General features: G+C 40.1%; 1 protein-coding gene across 6 annotated transcripts in view; it reads right to left on the bottom strand.

Annotated features, from left to right (window-relative positions):
- The window catches only part of EPB41L3 (erythrocyte membrane protein band 4.1 like 3), a 200,321-nt gene that overhangs the window by 12,868 nt on the left and 168,248 nt on the right, over positions 1–19,205 (bottom strand). For 3 of the 6 annotated variants that reach the window (XM_023543950.2, XM_023543953.2, XM_064294668.1), the window contains 3 exons: positions 15,820–16,040; positions 7,072–7,125; positions 3,231–3,422 (listed from right to left, as the gene is read on the bottom strand). In XM_023543950.2, the coding sequence (XP_023399718.1) occupies positions 3,231–3,422; positions 7,072–7,125; positions 15,820–16,040 (467 nt within the window). Of the gene's footprint in view, positions 1–3,230; positions 3,423–4,134; positions 4,171–7,071; positions 7,126–11,848; positions 12,413–15,819; positions 16,041–19,205 lie in introns of all 6 variants that reach the window. The other 3 variants (XM_064294669.1, XM_023543952.2, XM_023543951.2) reach the window with 3 other exon arrangements.

Genomic DNA, 19,205 nt, shown 5'->3' with positions numbered 1-19,205 from the left:
TCCATCATCCTGCACTTGGCTCTGGTAAGGCCGGGCCTCACAGATGCTCACTGAGTAGGTCAGGGCCAGCCTGGCCTGGAGGCACCCAAGCCACCAGGTGTATACCATGGATGGCAGGTTGGGTTCTCCTCGGCAAGAGGGGTGGCATTCGTGGTACAGAGCTCCAGGAGCCTCGGAGTAACACCGTTTCTACCTATCGGTAGCCAGGGAGTATGGTTTTCATTCAGTGTGAGGGCTTTCTAAGGGATAATGGAATGCTGTCTGTCCTTGGATTTAAACAGCAAGTTGTTCTGAGGCATTCCCACCTCAAGATTTATGGAACTGGACAAAATGGCAAGAACTGCCACAAAAAAGAAGTGGGAAAGGAAACATCAACAACAGCTTTGGCTACTCTAAGTTGACTGCAGGACCTGGAGGCTGAATTTGGGTACAGTCAGGCTGGGAGCCACCAAGAATGCTCAGGACAGGGAGGTCAGCCAGCCCTCTGTCAGGAAGGACCACACTCCCAAGGTGTCAATTACTAATCCTTCTGCTGTAAGGATCTCAGTCACTAGCTGTAGCCTGGCTCATTAGCACCCAGGTGAAGAGTATGTATTTTCATTGTCCAATTCTTTCAACTTCCTGGGAAAATTAAACAATTTCAAAATAAAAAATTTGACTTTTTCTAAACTGGCAGACTGCTGTTTAAAGTGATCCCTATTAAATAATAAGATGATATCAAATTAGCAACTTACTAAAAATAAAATGCCTCCTAAAATAAAACTTTTTAGGTATATGTTTGCTTTTATGTGCCTTGGTGGGAGGGTAAAATTATCTTTTGTGTTTTTCATGAAACAAACAACAAAACCCATGATTTTAATAGAGAAACTGGAAAGAATTTAGAATGTAATAAGGACTTTCCAATTCGTACTTAAGCCTATTTATACCATGCCATACTAGTTGCCATCAAGCTGACTCCAACTCATGGCAACCCCATGTGTGCCAGAGTAGAACTGTGTCCACAGGGTTTTCAATGGCTGTTTCTTTGGAAGTAGAATGCCAGGCCTTTCTTCTGAGACTGTGGACTTAAATCTCCAACTTTTCAGTTAGCAGCTAAGCAAGTTACTCATTTGCATCAGCCCAGGACCTCTAAGCCTATCTGTAGGACTCTCTAATTAATACAGTATAAACTTGGATGTTAGCAATGACCACAGCGTGGTAGAGGAGGAAAGGGAGGGACAGACAGGTGACTTTCTCCAGTCCCACTGACAATGAAAACAAGTGCCTCATCTTCCCAGGGAGCTCTCTCTTCTACAACTTATAGCTCCTTGGAGCTGCTTCATCAAAGCTCCTTTGATACCAGTGCTTACCACCCTTGTTTTTAAGAAGTTCTTTATATCTAGCCTAGTTCTTTGTGCAATTCCCCTTTTCTAGAGCAGTGAAGGAGAACAGTCACTCAGCACACAGCTGAAAGCAGTTACTAAGTGGGCCTTTGCCTGCGTCAATCTAAGTAACCAAACTGCTTTGCTCTTTCGCAGAGGACATGTTCGCATCCTTTAATCCTTAAAAAAAATCCTTTCCTGGGCTCATTCCAATTTTTCTGCACTACACAGAAAATGCATTAATATCCAGGGCAAGCTCAGTGTATTCAAAGAATAGCATTCTTAAGTTAGTAATGCTCTTTGGGGGCATCTAACGTCACTCTCTCATAATCAGAGAATTTAATCCGAAAAATTATTTTTTACTAGTCTAATAGCCTTTTTTTTTTTTTTTAATAGCCTAGGCTTTTAAATTCCCCCATTGCTGTGAGTCAGTATTACCCCTACCATTTAACTTCTCAAAGGTACTATCCTAAACTCTTCCACTCAAAATGGCTACAACCTATTGTATTCTTAAATAAGCATGGGAAAAGACTTTGTTTTGTGTTAGGTAGCCATGCATTTTGTGTTTTAGTAACTTGATCCAGTATCTTTAGAATCAGCGCTTTCTTGTTTACTTCCAATAGAGGTAGTAGAAACAGCCAGGGTAAGCCAAACTTGATCAGTAACACAACGAAATTTATGCGATCACAACTGTCCAATGGCATTCTAAATAATGCAAGGACTACAATAATGAAATCAATCTGAAAACGAAATTTTTATCTCTTGAGACTAAAGTAATTTCTATGGAACTAGAGTTTAGTGGCACAGGAAGAACTTTGTTAATAAATTACTTTTCATTCACTCTGCATAACAGGGCCCTTTTAAAGTAATTCAAACAGATACTTATACTTCACTTTTTAGCTGGGACTGGAATTGTCATGAACATAGTGATAGTGGATCTTGGTCACTTTTGATAAACAGCTTTAAAAAGAGGTTTAGAACATGATCAACAATGCATATAATTCTATTCTTTTCACTGCAAGGATCTAAGCATCGCATATAGACCACTGTTTAAAGGATTTTTCTCCCATTAAGGCCTAAGTTTTAATTTTTTTTTTTTCTATTTTGTCACAGCTCCCTGAATAAATATCTCACAGTAAAGGGGTCTTGATAAGGAAGTTGACCCATACAAATGCTAGTCAGATGCAGCTTTCAAAAACTACTTGTTTTGAAAGTGAGAGAAAGCAAGACGATATCCTACAGAAGGAAGTCAAATTAGCACTACAGCAATCTGGGAGTCCTACACAGAGGAACCCTCACGCTCCCTGGCTGTCTGTTTAAAGTGGGCTTTCCCACAAGGGAGTGTCTCACTGAAAAAGAAATTTCCGGCCCCTACTTTTGCTATTAAAAATCAGATGTGACACTGATTTTCATTCAACAGAAACAGTCTGGTATAGAATCTCAGCTACACCTGAAACACTATCACCTTGGGATCACCGTTCGGTCAAGCCTTAACAATCTCAACAGGACTTGTAACTGAGGAGAAACACGTATGAGTTTTCAGGACATCTGTGAATGGCGCAGAAGAAAATTTATTTAGAAATAGAGTCAGCTCAATAAGATAGTGTCTCAGTTTCTCCCCATTGTAAAATGGAAGTTTATGGTTGGAATAAGCCAATGTGCAGTGAGCCTCCCCCGCTTCCTTGTGCTAACTCCCTCCTAAGCCACCTAACCATTTCCTCTGCAGCCTTCCTTTAGAGTACCGAGTCTCTCGTTCAGGTAAGATTCTCTATTCAGAAGCTCGCCAACTCCTTCTCCCATTTCCAGGCCCTGTAGAGGAGCGGGGCTCATGAACAGAAAACAGTTCCAACAGAAAGCCGCAATACTGACCTCTTCAGGCACAAGTGGTTCGATCATGGGCGCGTCCTCCTGCCTGGCAGCCAGTCTCACGGGGGACGTGGAAAGCCTCTTTTCCCACTCGTTCGTGATGGCAGTGTCTGTGGAGGTTTCTAAAAAGGTCCTTTTCAGCTCACTAATGTTGGTTTGATGTTTCATCAGGTCATCTTGAGTTTTATCTAGCTCCTATATTTAGAGAATAAAGAATCAAAAAGCCAATGTTTTACATGTTTTTTCTTCCTGTCCTTTTTCTTTATAAAGTAATGCCAATCTCATTAGTAGTTAAACAGAATTTTGAACATCGGGGCTCATGACACTACCACAAGCACTCTGGTGAAAATGTGGTATTTCCAAGGAAAAAAGAAAGAAAGAAAAAAATCTAGTTCACACAAGCAGAAAACTCAAAACAGTCTTAAAAGGTAAACTGTAAATAATATAATTCACATGTAACCACAGAGAATTACATACACACACAGGAAGAGGAATCTACATCTAGGAGTGAGTGAAGAGTCAAAGGAAGCTGAGAAGTTCCCTTTCCCCCCATTCACAGGCAAGAGCACACAGAGCATGCGTCAAAGTGCAAGCCCACAGGTATGCCACTGAAAAGACACCACACACCAACATGCACTGGTATATACCAATACCAACCTCTAACATAAGATTACTATGTTTGACATACACATTTTCACCCTTTATTCGCTTAATCAGACTATTCTGAAAAAAGTGGAGAAGAAAGGGAGAGGTAAGGGACACAGTCCAAGAAGGAACAATGCCATCCTATACTAGCACCAACCAGAGGGCAACTGGCTACGGAGCATGCTTAGAGATTCCAACACTGTAGACAAACAATCACTAATCACACACTGGTTTTTGTTTCTGCTTTTTAAAAATTTTCTACCTGTGCCTTGAGCTCTGCATCTTCTTCCTGGTCCGACTGCCAGCATCAAGAAAGAGTGGGAAACTAAGTCTTACCATGCAATTTATTCTGAGACTAAAGAATCATGGTCTATATAAACTTGCTAAATGTGGACACCAGTTGGCACTTGCATGTGAAGGGCAGTTCTTTTCTTACGCACAAACCACAATATCCTCACACAAACGTGAAGAGGCTTGATAGCAATATGGGAGTAAAAGATTCTTTGCTTCATTGGTCTTGGACATTTCAGCCTGGAGACTTCCAAGTGTGACCAGAAGACACACAGGCGTTGAAAGATGGCAGGTTGTACTTAATGAGTGTTAGAAATGGTGTGATGAGCCAGATTAAAATAACAATTCATATGAAAAGAATGACTGTGATTACACAATAATTAGAGTTCCCTAGCATTGTATGAATACTCAAAACAATCCTATGAGGTTAGCTCTTAACCCCATTTGGTAGACCAGAGAATCGAGGTGCCAAGAATTTAAACACAGAGTTCCCACATTTTACAATTTCTTGGAACTTTGAATTTCATGAACCCATATAATTAAAAACAAACTGGGGAGAAGGATACAGACTTAAGTTTTCTTTTTTTTTTTTTTTTAACAAAACTATCATTTCCTTAAAAAATAGGACGATTTCTGAGTTTTTTTTAAAAAAATGCAGTAAGTTGATCTAAAACCTGCTTAATTCTCCTTATTTTTCTAATTTCAAGGACCTGTCTAGTCCTTGGTTTGGCATCCCAGTACCAATAACCTGGGTAAGGTCAAGCTGCATATCCATGCAGTGGTAAATCTGTGTCTCTCACCACTGTGCTACAAGGGAATGTCCTGAGGGAAATCTTAGTGAGAAAAGCAAACACTCTACTGAGTGGCCTTAAACAATTCACTGAGTCGAGGGCACTGGGTTTTGGGTTATCTGGGTCTTAGTCTTCTTATCTGCCAATGGGGACAAAATTGCCTGCTCTGCCTATGCCAGACTATACTCCTGTTACCCTGGCTACCTGCATAAAAGAAGCGAAAGTGGTTAAGAAATGTCATAGAGAGCACGGTATTGGGGACATCCTACTGTCTGGTAGGTTCGCAGCTGTTCACTTTATTTTTAAGCTTCACAATCCACCTATGTTACATGCATTTCTTTATCTGCTTCACATGTTATATAACAAAATTAAAGCTTCTACAGAAACTTAGGAAACCCTGGTGGTGTAGTGGTTCAGTGCTAACCAAAAGGTCAGCAGTTCGAATCCACCTTGGAAACCCTACGGGGCAGGTCTCCTCTGTCTTATAGTGTCTGCATGAGGCAGAATCGACTTGATGGCAACGTGTTTTATAGAAACTTAAGGAGCCCTGGTGGCACAGTGGTTAAGAGCTCAGTTCCTAACGAAAAGGTTAACGGTTTGAATCTACCAGCTGTTCCTTGGAAACCCTATGGTCCTATGTCCTATAGGGTCGCTATGAGTTGGAACTGACTTGACAGCAACAGGTTTTAGAAACTTAAAGAATTAATAAAATATTTTTCATTTATAGCACACATTAAGATTACAGGGAAAATGTACTGAATCAATTGACATATATCTACATGTAACCAATCTTACAAAATCAAGATATAATTTTGTTGTATTTAGCATAGAGTTATTAACTTGCAATAAATTTACGTATGATTGCTTAGAAGAATCTGGATAATAGTTTTAAAATATTATTTTTAACTTTTTAAAAATGATTTCCAAGTTTTGAATAATAAAACACCATTATGAAATGCTTTTCTGGAGATATTTTCAATTAAATGATGTACAGATACTACTTACAACATTTTTAGTTCTTCTTAAATAAACAACTAGAAAATGTTGTTAGGACTGGATTATGTAAAAAAAAAATGCACAGCCTAAAGGAAACATTCTCACCAAGTAAAAAAATTAAAGCTGCTAACACTTCAGGGAATAAACATCTTGACTTTCATTACTATAGATAGATACTGTTTTTACAAAAATTTTAGTTAATACTGGCAGAGAAGATCTGAAAAACAGCATAAGATACATACATACGTACACGCTTAATGTAGCCCAAAGAACTAATGGAGGTGACGTAATAGCACAGTACCTACCTCTCCCCTATCATTGTTCAATGTGATTACATTTTTTTTCAATAAAGCACTAACAGCCATTTGCTAATTTTCTTTCCCCTAAAGAATTCATTTCTTATGAGTGACCCAGGCTATATCCAGTCTCCCAAATTGAGTGAAGAGAAATGTTACTTTTAACAATTTTTATTTGACCATGTAGGATTTAAAAAATATATCCCTACCCAATCAAAAAACTAAACTGTGACTGCATTCCCCATTCATCATGGCTACTGTACATAAATACCCACTAACTTGGGATAGGGGAGTACATTAAAAATATATATATATATATATTATATATATATATATGTATATACAGACAAAAAACCAAACCCATTGCCACTGAGTCAATTTCAATTCATAGCCACCCTACAGGAAAGAGAGAACGGCCCCACAAGGTTTCCAAGGAGTGACTGGTAGATTTGAACTGCTGACCTTTTGGTTAGCAGCCGAGCTCTTATCTACGTATATGTATATTGAAAATTTATCGTTTTAGGCAAGTGGTTCTCAAAATGAGACCTTATAATTATCAGAGTCGACCTCACCTGGGACTGGTTAGAAATGTAAATCCTTGAGCCCCACCCAGACCTTCTCAATTAGGAATGTTGGAGGGACCCTCCTGGTGGTTCTGATGCTGGCCAAAGTTTGAGAACCACTGGTCTAGGCAAGGGAATGTACTCAATGCCTACTGTTAAAAGATACTCCTGAAACCAATCTGCAAGTTCGTCAGTGCAGAGTCCCCCACAAGGCTTTTCCTCTAGGCAACTTGCACCGCACCCAGTCTGTGTGGATACCAACCTCGGTGGCAGTGGTTTCCCCATCGGCTGCGGTATCCGTCCGCTCACTGTCAGTCTATTGATCACACAAGTGATCAGGTTCCAGGAGGGAGGCAGGAATAGAAAACAAACCCATCCTGTTACACAGAGTATGGCACAGGTCCAATAGCTCATTCCCCTGCTCTGTGATCTGCATGATAGTACCTTCCCACAAGAACGCAGGTTCAAGCAAAAGCAAAAGAAAGGCCAGAGCTCGCTCACTCAACAGAGCAGACTCAGAGGAAGACTCAGGCACGTGCAGTCTTTGGGACTGCACTGGCCAGAACCACCTGTCTCGTTTTATATCTCAGGAAAACCAATTTCTTTCTTCCCTCCCCTTTTAACTAAAATGGCAAAAAAGATCTCCTAAAAATGTATAAGGCAAAAAGAACTGTTTAGATATATTTTTTAATTCTAGTCAGATGTCACATTTGAAAGGTACATTAAAATGCAAATTTAAATAAAAAGCTACTATAACAGTCACCAGACTTTCAGCCCCTCATTTATACTATTTTGATAATTTACATCCATTATGACTATCAGGATGTCTGCATTACTTGTTAATTATAAAAAACACATGCCAGGAACTCACCAGCATATGTTTTATAAATGAATAACATAACTCGATTTTCAAGCAGCATTGCTAACTAGATAATTTTTAGGACTGTATGTTGGGTTTCTTTTGCCCTGCGCTCCAATATAAAGAGGTATATCAAAGTGTGTAAGAAAACATTTTGTTCCAAAAATACCATTCAAACGAAGCAAAAAATGATAATGATAAAAATAAACAGAGCGAGAGAGAGAGACATCTATTTGGGAGCAAATAAAACAAACCACAGCATTGTCAGGGCCTAGGCTTTCGGGGGAGAATTAGAGCAGTGACAATTTCAGAACAGGCTTTTAACCTGTTTCATAGGGTTTATGATTAAAACAAACACTATTTTCTCCTGTGTAGAACAGAGCCATGGACACTGACAGTAGAACATCTAAGTGCCCTGATAGAATACTGACTTTTTCTCCACAAGTTATCAACCTAATCATTAATAGAATTCCCTTGATGGAAGATTCATGATTAATGTTTTGAAAACAATGATCAAAACTGGGGCTTTAAGGTTGTGAACCTGCCTCCTAAAATGACCTCTGACTCCAAAGGTTAAGGATGTCAAGAAGGGGGGGAGGGGTTGGACAGAAGTGTTTACATCTACGTAACTCCTGCTAGGGTGATTTCTTGGCACTATCCCAGACTTTCCTTTTGTGTCTTCCTAAAAGGAAAGGAGTTGGAAATTATGCTTGGCATATTCTCCCAAGGATGCCATTGTGGTAACCCTGCTGCCAAGTCTAAGTGGAAAATAATTTTTATATATCTAGTTGGTCAGTCAAGAAGGTGTCCTGATCAATTTTTCATGACCTGATCACCTCAGGTAACAACTGCAAGGAGGGAAAAGCCAAAAAACCAAGCTCATTGCCATTGAGTTGATTCTGACTCATAGCGACCCTATAGGACAGCGTAGAACTGTCCCATGGGGTTCCCAAGGATCAGCTGGTGGATTTGAACTCCTAATCTTTTGGTTAGCAGTCAAACTCTTATAACCACTGTGACATCAAGGCTCCATGGGGAAGGTAGGGGGAGATATTAATTTTCTTCTAAGGGTGATTACTGCTTATGGCATTAGCCTGGCTTCACTAACTGACAGCCTAGGGGGAAAAAAAAAAAAAAAAAAAAAGGGGAAAGGCCAGGTTGAATTAGTAAGAGAAAGAATTACAGGCTCTTAAAAAAAAAAAAAGATATGGGCTGTTCTTCAAGTGTAGACAGTAACTCAAAGATATCTCAGGCACTGGAGTATACAGTAGTAGTTAAGAGGGAGGTTCTGAAGTCGGCCTGAATGAGCTCAAATGCTTGCTATTCAACCTTGCTGTGACTCACTGGGCACATTTAATATTTTTGACCCAGTTTCCTTCTCTGTAAAATGAGGAAAATAACATCCCTAACCATATGGGGTGATATACACTAAGTGCTTTTATACAGTGCTTGACACACAGTTGAAGCTCAACAGTGCCTATAATAATTTCAATTTATTGATATTAATGTTATATAATTATTACTACTACTCTTTTTCTAGCTATACACAATAGCTTAAACCACATCTAAACTCCATCAAATTCCTTATGTGGCAACTTGTTAGACAGCTGGTTAACAAGCACAGTGTCTGACCGATAAATATTTAATAAATGAAGTACTAAAGGTCGAATAAAGCAACTTATTTATATAATGTGCTATGGCTAAACTCAGGTCCAAAATGCATAGCCTGTCATGAACTATCATGATATAATACTACACTTCTGTAATCTAAAATGTTAAAAACCAGTTGACCAAATGATTTTTTCCCTCTAGATTTGAATTCAGTTTCTTTTATTATTATCATTTTGCATTATCAAAAAAAAAAAAAAAAAGACTCAGAAATCTCCATGAATTATAATCAATAGTACGGTGAGCTAAATTTATCTTATGTTTCTTAATAGATGATTTGACATTCTGCCCCTTTATACGTGACCGTTCTGAAAGTACAAAAGAAAAAAAAAAAAGACTGGCCAACAGGTTTTTAGTTTGCAATGATTTAAGTCCTTCTATACTGGGTTTCTTCTTAAGAAAGGCTGAAACCCACTAAGCCAGTCTGACACTTGAAAAAATGTAAGCAGGATGATAAAATATTTAAAAAAATACTATATAATCACTAATGATTTTGGAAAACAAAAGTGACAGAGCTGAAACGTACGTTCAGAAGTTACCCAGTTTAGCTGCCAGAGTGCTTGAGGCCTAGAGAATAAATAGGTCATGTAAGCAAATGATAATTTTTTTTTTTTTTAACTGAATGACCTAAATATAAGTTCTCCAGCTCAACTTGAGCTAGAATGCAGAGCTCTTAACACTTGGGGTTAAGCGATGACATTGAACAGATGGCCAGATACAGAACCTTGTGGCAGGAGAGCACGGACAGAAGTGTAATTGGCTCACCCCACTGGCAAGGAGGGCTAAGAGGACCGCTCTGCAGCTGAGCCAGGGCCTCAGAGGTTTGGTATAACAAGGGAAGTTGCGCACTGGGACGCTCCAGCCACAGGGTCACTACCTTGCAACAATTAACTGCTGTGATTTGTTTTGCAATGTAATGCAGACATGCCCAAGTTTAACGCTGATTCTCATGCACCCATGACAAGATGTACACCCCTGGATTAGGCACAAGATCTGTGTGGTTTGCTATATCAGAGTGCAAAATTTAGAAAAACATGAAGCTGCAATCTTTTTGATTTATGTTAGCTTGATAACTAATTCCACTGATAAAGGAAAACACTTATTTTCAGGTTGGAAGTCAGCTAATATTATAAATCAGCAGATAATACCGTGTTCGTAACTGCAGTTTGTTCTAGGCCTACATTGATAATATGGCCACTGTAAAAAATAGTGATACTAAGCCTAAGATTTAAAGCAATCGTCTCCTAAAATATATTTCATGTATGTAAAAAAGGTATACACATATCAGTTCCACCTAACAGTCACAGGTGACCCAAGCAACTTGAAAATCGCTATTATGCAACTATCACATTCTAAAGACTAAACTTATATTTAAACACCTGTGAGACCATTCACATTTTCTCCTTCTGCTGCAAAGAAATGGTCACAATACCTGTAAATATAGATACTTACACACCCCTGCAATTCTATATACTCACGGGTGTAGTTCAAATTACGACTTGCTGGCTGAGCATTACACTGGATAGACTTTCTTTCCTTTTCTAGTGTTGCCTTGACTTTGTGACCTTTTTATCACTATTAAATGCTGCAAGTATCTGGCTTGTTTTCTGCCCCGGGGTGCCTGGACGGAGGCAGGGGAGAGGAGTGGGCAGGGGAGATAGATGACCACCTGGTCACTCTGTATACAGCACCTATTCTTCCTTCTTGGGCCCTATCTGAAGCCTGCAGGAGGGAAACTGCTGGACTGCTCACATCCTGGTAGAGTAGGGGGAAAGGGAAGCAACAAAGAGGAAGCACTATCGGCCACAACATGGACTGGAGTAGCATGGTGAGTGACGGGAGCCCAGTGGTTGGTGTGCCTCCCAGAGAGCAGGGCAGGCCTGGGTGTCTTTCCTGACCTTACCAGACTGCCCAAACGTGTGGACTCTGGCATCGTGCAGGAGCTGAAGGATGGCTATCATTCAATATATGCACTGGCATTGCTCTACTGATGGGGTTCAGCCCATGTGGAGAGCCTTGCCCTTGAACATCACTTATCCAGAGCACGTCCCCACTCTGTGGTCACATCAGAACACTTCTTGGTGACACTTTATAAACCTAGTCAAAAGTCTGTTCTGCTTATACGTAATTTATGTTACTAAATGATAATATTGCTTTGCTGGTATTAATATGGATATAAGCAACAATAACCAATCAGAACCTTTAACTTAATCCTGAATTTTTCACATAACTAATGAGTTATTTAAAACTGGCTTAACCCGAGTCCTCACCACACATGTCACTTAGTGGGCAGCAGACAGACTTCGGGTGGGCTCAAACTGCTCCAGACACAAGGTGTTGTGCCTAACCCTGGGGCCCGGTTGTCCTCCCCACACACACGACCTCTCCACACATTGGCACAGACAATAAATGAGGCTCTGAAAGTTGGACCACTATCGCAGCCACCACCTGACATCATTTCGGACCGAAGCACGGAACACGAGGGGAGTGTGTTCTATGCTGAGGTACACACCTCTTCCTCTGAACTGTCACTCGGGTCATTGTCTAGTGAGGCACTCAAGGAGGCCGCCTTGGGCTCCAGGTAGCAGAGGCACATAGCCAGAGGGAAGGAGAGAGTGAGGGCGTATGGCACTGAGAAGGAGGCGGAGAGCAGGAAGAAAAAGATGAAGAGGAAGCAGGGCACCAGGGAGGGAGAGCGGATGGGGAGGTAATGCTGCAAGCTCTGGGGGAGAAGGTTGGACTCAGAGAGGTTGGGGAAAGAGAGGTACCCATCATCATCTAGAAAAGAAGGAAATGACTCAGGAAGCTGCAAGGAGAAGGAAAACAGGGTGGTCCCTCTGACGGCTGGCTGTTTGTAGTTACAAGCCACATCTGGGTCCCCCAGGTAAGGCTTCCCTTTGCCATCAGCCTCCAGGGCGGGCTCACCGTGCACGTGCACGGGGTCGTTACAGGGCTGGGAGCCCATGGCCTCGCGGTCCTTCTCCTTGCACCTCCTGCGGAGCTTTGTGGGAGATGCGGGGGGGCTATGTGCTGATGGCGGTGACAGGGGGCATGGGTCAGTGCCAAGCCCGGGTGACTTATGTGAGGGAGACAGAGACAGAGCGGCAAACAGAGGTGCAAAAGGACAAAAAGAAAACTGCAATTAGTTAATTTTCTCACGGGTATCAATATAAAATCGTCGAACAAGAATTTTAGCACAAGGGTTGTTGCTCATGGATTTTAAAGTATTCAAGCCACATGCCAAAGTTGCCATGAATGGCTACAATTCTCCCATCAGACCGTCAAATATATGTTGTTGTTGTTGTTTTTAAATCAGAACAGAACACATTTGTGGGCAATTCTGAAGTTTACATGTTTCAGGCAATCAAAAAATTTCATTTTCGACCAACAATTCTAGACAGTGGTAGGGTTTTATGAGCAAAATAACTTTCTGACAACTTAAAACGAATACTTTCAATAAACTTCTTCTGATCTCCTGCTAAAAAGATCTGTTACTATAGTTCAGTTGGATTAAAAATAAAAAAGATATCTAAATATAGATTATTTTTTAACATCTCTAGCAATTAGTCCCTTCCTTGCTTAATCAATTAGGTTCACATCAGGTGGGTTTCCAAATCAAAGCATTTCTGGCCTCACTCCTATCTGATAAACAGCTATGATCAGAGACTTCAACAATTTACATTTTAGGAAAACCTGACCCTCCATAAAGAACTGAAGTTCCTTTAAAAACTCTTATTTTGTTTTTAGCTCCTTTATCCACGAGGTCAATGGAATTTAAACTAAAAAGTAACTGGCTTCAACAAGCAAAAAGAATGTATTTTCTTGTAATGTTTTGTAAGTATTTACTTTGTATTATTTGTGGTCCACATATAGCATAAAGATACAATTTCCCAGGCTTCTTTTATTTTTTAGCAGATAAAGAGCACATTTAAACCCCTTGGTTTGAGCCCTCAGTAAAATGGCAAAAGCAGGCATTCCACAATAGTGTCTCCCCCGCCTCCCTCACCCCCTCCACCATGAGCACAGGCTTCTGTGGGGAAAGGAAATCTAGCTCCCATTCTTTCTGGACCTGGCAGTGTCATTATGAAAGCCACTTGCATCTGAAGGTGGCCAGGCACTGCTGAGACGGATGAGGAGGAAGGCATGCAGGCAAACAAACCCCAGCACAACCTGGGCAGCACACTGAAGCTACAAGTCTAGGGAGTTCACCATAAGGTCAGAGGGAGCCTGGGGACAATTAGACTTCTGTTGTTTTTGTTTTCTGTCAAGTTGTGTGTGTGCGCGTGTGTATGTGTGCGCGTGCGTGTGTTTGTGTGTGTATACTGGCGACCTGATAGCATGGAAATTACCTAGCTGCTCTGTGGCAGTTTCCAATCCTGACCATAGAGGCACCCACCCACCCACTGCTGTCGAGTCGATTCCGACTCATAGCGACCCTATAGGACAGAGTTGAACTGCCCCATAGAGTTTCCAAGGAGCACCTGGCGGATTCAAACTGCTGACCTCTTGGTTAGCAGCCGTAGCACTTAACCACTACGCCACCAGGGTTTCCAGACCACAGAGACAGAGGTTAAGAAATTACACAAAACAGTATCATGGATATATTAGAATTTAGAAGACTCTCTTTTCACTATTAGACCAGTATGTCTTTTCCCACATACTTGCATTTCACATTAAACACTGCATTATAAGCAGGAACCTGCACAAATCTCATTCAACCAAGAATCCTGTAAAAATTACAAGCCAAGTTCGGCATGAAGACATTCATCCCCCAGCAGCAAGAGGCTGCCACCACACCTGGGGTGATAATTAGCCAAGGAAACACGGCCTCCTCTCCGGGGAGCTTAGTGGCCAGTATTTCAAGAACTATTTTCAGCAATACATTTTCATTTTGGTTAAGAAATAAGTATCCCCTATGAGACTTTTTGAAGATGGAGAAGAATAAAATTAAGATTTAATCTTCCATGTTGCTTTTTAACGAGAGGTTTAAAAGACAGCCTTGCACTGTGGGAAATAAAGACAGCCAACCACCTATTTAAGCACTAGATCTCAGCTTTCTGAAGGCATTTGAGTCAAAGTGCTGGCTTCTCAGAGACTCAGAACCATGAGGGTAGTTGTTTGTCTATTTCCCGAAGGCATATATGGCACAAGGTGAACATAGCTGACTGCTACATCTTACATAAACAAATTGACGGTCTTTTAAAATAAAATAAAATTGCCTAGAGCTATTTTTTTTGGAGCAAACTAAAAATCATTTACTTTTATGTGTCACATAGTCATATGGATACATCTATCAGAATCAGATGTTGGCATGGGTGATTTCAAGAAATCTGGGAATAACTAAGTATAAAAACCACACATTTGTTTTTTAGATAAACCACCTGCTTTTCACGTCCTATTTAAAATCTGCCTTGACTTAGTTGAAAAGGAAGATTGAATGTTTTAACAGCAAAATGATCCAAATGTCCTGGCTATCATTTTTGTGATTGGATCATTTGGAATGTGATGACTACGGAAATTATATGTATTTGTTGATCTATCCTTCAGGATGTCACTGTTAAATTCTTGTCAAACAGAACATTTTCCTACAGCATTGCAGGTGGTGTGTCTGCTACATAAATAATCTATATTTGAAGAACCCATGTGCAAAAGGGCACTTTTGAATCACTTAGGTAAGTTTTTGTATAACCGGTTGGTTATACAAACATGACGTTACTTTACTTCTTCTCCAAGAGCCATTCCAAGAGCCACTCTGTTTCCCCATTATTATCATGTATAAACTTCCCAATGTGTCTTTTGATTTTTAAATTATTGTTCTGAAAAAGCTGCCTTACAGAGCTAGACATCAAGATCACCAGAAATAAACATCATGTTTAAAAAGAAATTTAACTCTGGGTGAAATGAAGTCATAAAATATAATGAATAAAACACTGGGAGAAACTGCTCCCAAATTCACTTTCTGCCTTCCTTTGTAACCATCTACCTCAATATCTACCACTCACTACTTTGATAAGTAGATTATAAGAAGACTAAGAAAGGAAACAATATAAATACACAGGTTATGGCCACTCAGGATAGTCAGAAGGATGGCAATGTGACAACTGTATATCTAGAATATACAGTACTCAGGCAGGAGAATGGGGCCAGAAACAAAACAGTTTTAGTGAAACTTCTGAAATGTAAGCCAAAATGGAAACGTGTAACCAGCCAATAAGCATATTTTTTAAGATATACATACAGTACAGCTGTTCGAAGTCTTACAAAGCACAACAGTTATTAAAACAAAAAAAATTAAAAAAAAAAAACCTCTCAGAAGAAAAATGTTGAAACAAGAATAATAATTTAAAAATTGGCAATATGAATGCGGCCAAGGCTGAAGTACAAATTACTCTGAGTCTTAACACATTCCTGGTTTCTAGCCTCAGAATTATTTAGTAGTTTTAAAAGTCTGCGTAAGCTGGAGCAGGCAGCTGGGGGATATACCTTTCCTTCATGCCGGACTGCCGCCACGGGTGTGGCTTCCTCAGCCTTTTTCCGATGCTCCTCTTCCTCGTCCCGCTCCTCCTCGGCCTTTTTTTCGGGCGTCACAGTGGTGATCAAGTTGGTCTGAGAGATGCCCTTTGTTGTGGCGTACTGGCCAGTACCAACCTCTGCAGCAGACATAGAATCCTTCATGTATATTTCATGGTTTTCATTCACTGACGCTAAAAGCAAATACAATTGAAGAGATAAAATCTGAAATAGTTAATTCAGAAGACTGATTAACACCACTGATTAACCTTACTACTGGGCGGGGGGAAAATACCAGTACGAAATGCCAAGCTTATCTTGAAAACTGGTGGAATTCAGCCCTGCACGTACCTGCAGCTAAGCACCAGCACAGACTCAGCTTTCTGTTATCACCTATAATAATTGTAAAATTATTTAAACGCTTATCTCCTGAAGCCACTAGAATGATTCCCATCATTCCCAGGCTCTTGGGTGAGAAGGTATCAGGGGGTGGGTGTGAGTGAAGGGATATGAGGCTGAGCTGCAGTCATGCCCATCATCCCACAGAATAGCGGGTAGGGGACAGGCGCCAGACACCTGGTAGCGAGTCCCACAGCTAATCGTGGTGCCTCCAGTAGACAACTGTTATAGTACTCTCATTTTTAAGCAAAGCTTCGGAAAGTCATTCACCGATGAGCACTGAATAAGTTTTTTTGTTGTTGTTTATTAATAATAGTTGAAAAGTTTATTATTCCTACAATATAAAAGCCCCATGAGTAATGATGAAAATAACTGTCTTGGCAGAGACTCAAAAATTCAGACAGCTACTCTGTTCAACTGAAGTCCAGAAATGCTTTAATTTCTACAATCTTCTCTGATATTTTGGGAAAACAAGATCAAAGCTGCTAACTAAAATCCATGCAAAAGCCAAACATGCAAACGTTAAGAGACAGGAGACAGAGCCTTTCATCACAGCTAAAATGTCTTAGTGAAACAGATTTCCATCAATTTTAAAAATGTGGTACTCATGATTTTAGGCTTTATTTAATTTTTTTTGATTTTAGGTTGTAGAGATCATAAAATTTATTAAACTGTATAAAAACTGCTTTCCAAACACACTGTAGCTAATTACAGGCAAAATATAATCTGCATTATTTTAGAAACGTTAAAATATTTATACTAGACAGGATTCTGAAACCTTTTTTAATAGCTATACCATTTCACTAAGCACATGCCTGTTCATATAGAATAATTCTATATTTTAAGTCTCCTTATACTGATGAAAAAGCTTATGAGACAGTTGCCTAATGGAGCAGTTATGCTTTTAAGTAAGATGCAACCTTGCAAAAAGCAGTTTCTGTTCCACAAAGCAGCCACGGCACCCAGCTGAGCAGCAGTACAACAATATACAAGAAGTGGTAGAACCCCAAAGAGTGAGAGACAAACATACTAACATCACTTTTGGGCAGGGAAGAAGAGACAGCATGAAATTAGTACACTTATTTCACAATTGTCTTCTGTCTTCTCAGCAGTCATTAACACACAAAAGGTCATAAGGAAAACAACATTCACAGCAAATGTGTTCCCTTGGGTACACAACATCACTGAACAAAGTAGAGGGTATTCAGAAATAGAAAGGTGTGATTCTACAAAAGTTCCTTGAACATTTACTTATAGAATATAGGCAAAAAAGTTAACTTAGACTCTCTAAAAGAGAAAGAAAAGTAAATGGGACAAAGCAGAAAGAAAAGCTAGAGTGTCAATATAGATATTTCAATATCTTAATTCAACTACAAACCATCCTAATAAACACTTTATTCCAAAAGTTTGGCTCTAAGTTAGGTATTCTGAACATAGGAAATGCTTAGAAGATATATGCAACAGTAACGAACTTCCTGGATCTGTCCAAAAAAACCTATGAGAATAATTATCAATATAATTATTGTTAAATAAGTGATGAATGTGCTTTCACATATATTGGTGGCCTTACCCCCATGTTAGAAGCTCCGGTGGAGTACTGGTTAAGAGCTATCGCTGCTAACTAAAAGGTCAGCAGTTTGAATGCACCAGCCGCTCCTTGGAAACCCTATGGGGCAGTTCTACTCTGTCCTAACAGTGTTGCTATGAGTCAGAATCGACGACGGCAACCAGTTTAGTTTGGTTTTGATTTTACCCCCATTTTACAAATGATGACAAAAACTGAGGCTTGGTGAGTTTAAACCAACTGCCAACAAATAAACAACACCGTGATAAATGGAGAAAAGACTGAAGTTGTCAAAGATCTTATTTTACTTGAATCCACAATCAACACCCATGGAAGCAGCAGTCAAGAAATCAAATGATGACTGCATTGGGCAAGTCTGCTGCAAAAGACCTCTTAATAGTGTTAAAAAGTAAAGGTGTCACTTTGAGGCCTAATGTGCACCTGACCCAAGCATGGTATTTTCAATTGCCTCATATATACGCAAAAGCTGGACAGTGAATAAGGACAACAGAAGAAGAACTGATACATTTGACTTATGCTGTTGGCAAAGAATGCTGAATATACCATGGACTGCCAGAAGAACGAACAAATCTGTCTTGTAAGAAGTACAGGCAGAATGCTCCTTAGAAGAGAGGATGGTGAGACTTTGCCTCCTGTACTTTGGACATGTTATCAGGAGGGACCAGTCATGCTTGGTAAAGTAGAGGGTCAGTAAAAAAGACGAAGTGCCTCAATGAGATGGACTGACACAGTGGCTGCCACAGGGAACTCAAACACAGCAACGGTTCTGAGAATGGCGCAGGACCAGGCGGGTTTCGTTCTGTGTACACAGGGTCACTATGAGTTGGAACCGACTCGATGACACCTGACAACAACAACAGTGCAGACAGAGGGTGATGGCAGGTGAGCCTGGACTTGAATCTAGATTTATCTATGCTAGGTGAGGGTTGTGGTGGTGAGGTGAGGGTTTGTTCTGTGTCACTAATGAAGGCTCAAACATTCAAGTCCACCCAGAGGCACCTCATGAAAAAAGTCTGGAAATCTACTTCTGAAAAATTAACCACTGAAAACCCCATGAAGTGCTCTTCTACTCTGACACACTAGAAGGTGCCATGAGTCAGTCAACCTGACAGTAACTGATGGTAACAGCCATAATATAGCTCTCATGATCCAATTTTGACTTCTATGAACTTTATAAAGTATTCCATTAGAAACACAGTCTTTTTAATCAGGGGATTCAGGGGGTACACTGCCTGAATCATTGTGAAGGGGGAAGGGAGAACTGTAGGAGGATAATCCTAGGCACTTATAACTTTTATTTATTTTTATTTATATTTTTGATTACTATTGAAATTGTACACTCAGGCTAGATAGTTCTAACTTTTTATATCTGCAC

Source organism: Loxodonta africana, chromosome 11 (assembly GCF_030014295.1).
Source record: "Loxodonta africana isolate mLoxAfr1 chromosome 11, mLoxAfr1.hap2, whole genome shotgun sequence".
Classification (NCBI taxonomy): domain Eukaryota; kingdom Metazoa; phylum Chordata; class Mammalia; order Proboscidea; family Elephantidae; genus Loxodonta; species Loxodonta africana.
Note: the sequence above shows the minus strand (reverse complement) of the source record. Positions and strands in the feature narration are given on the sequence as shown.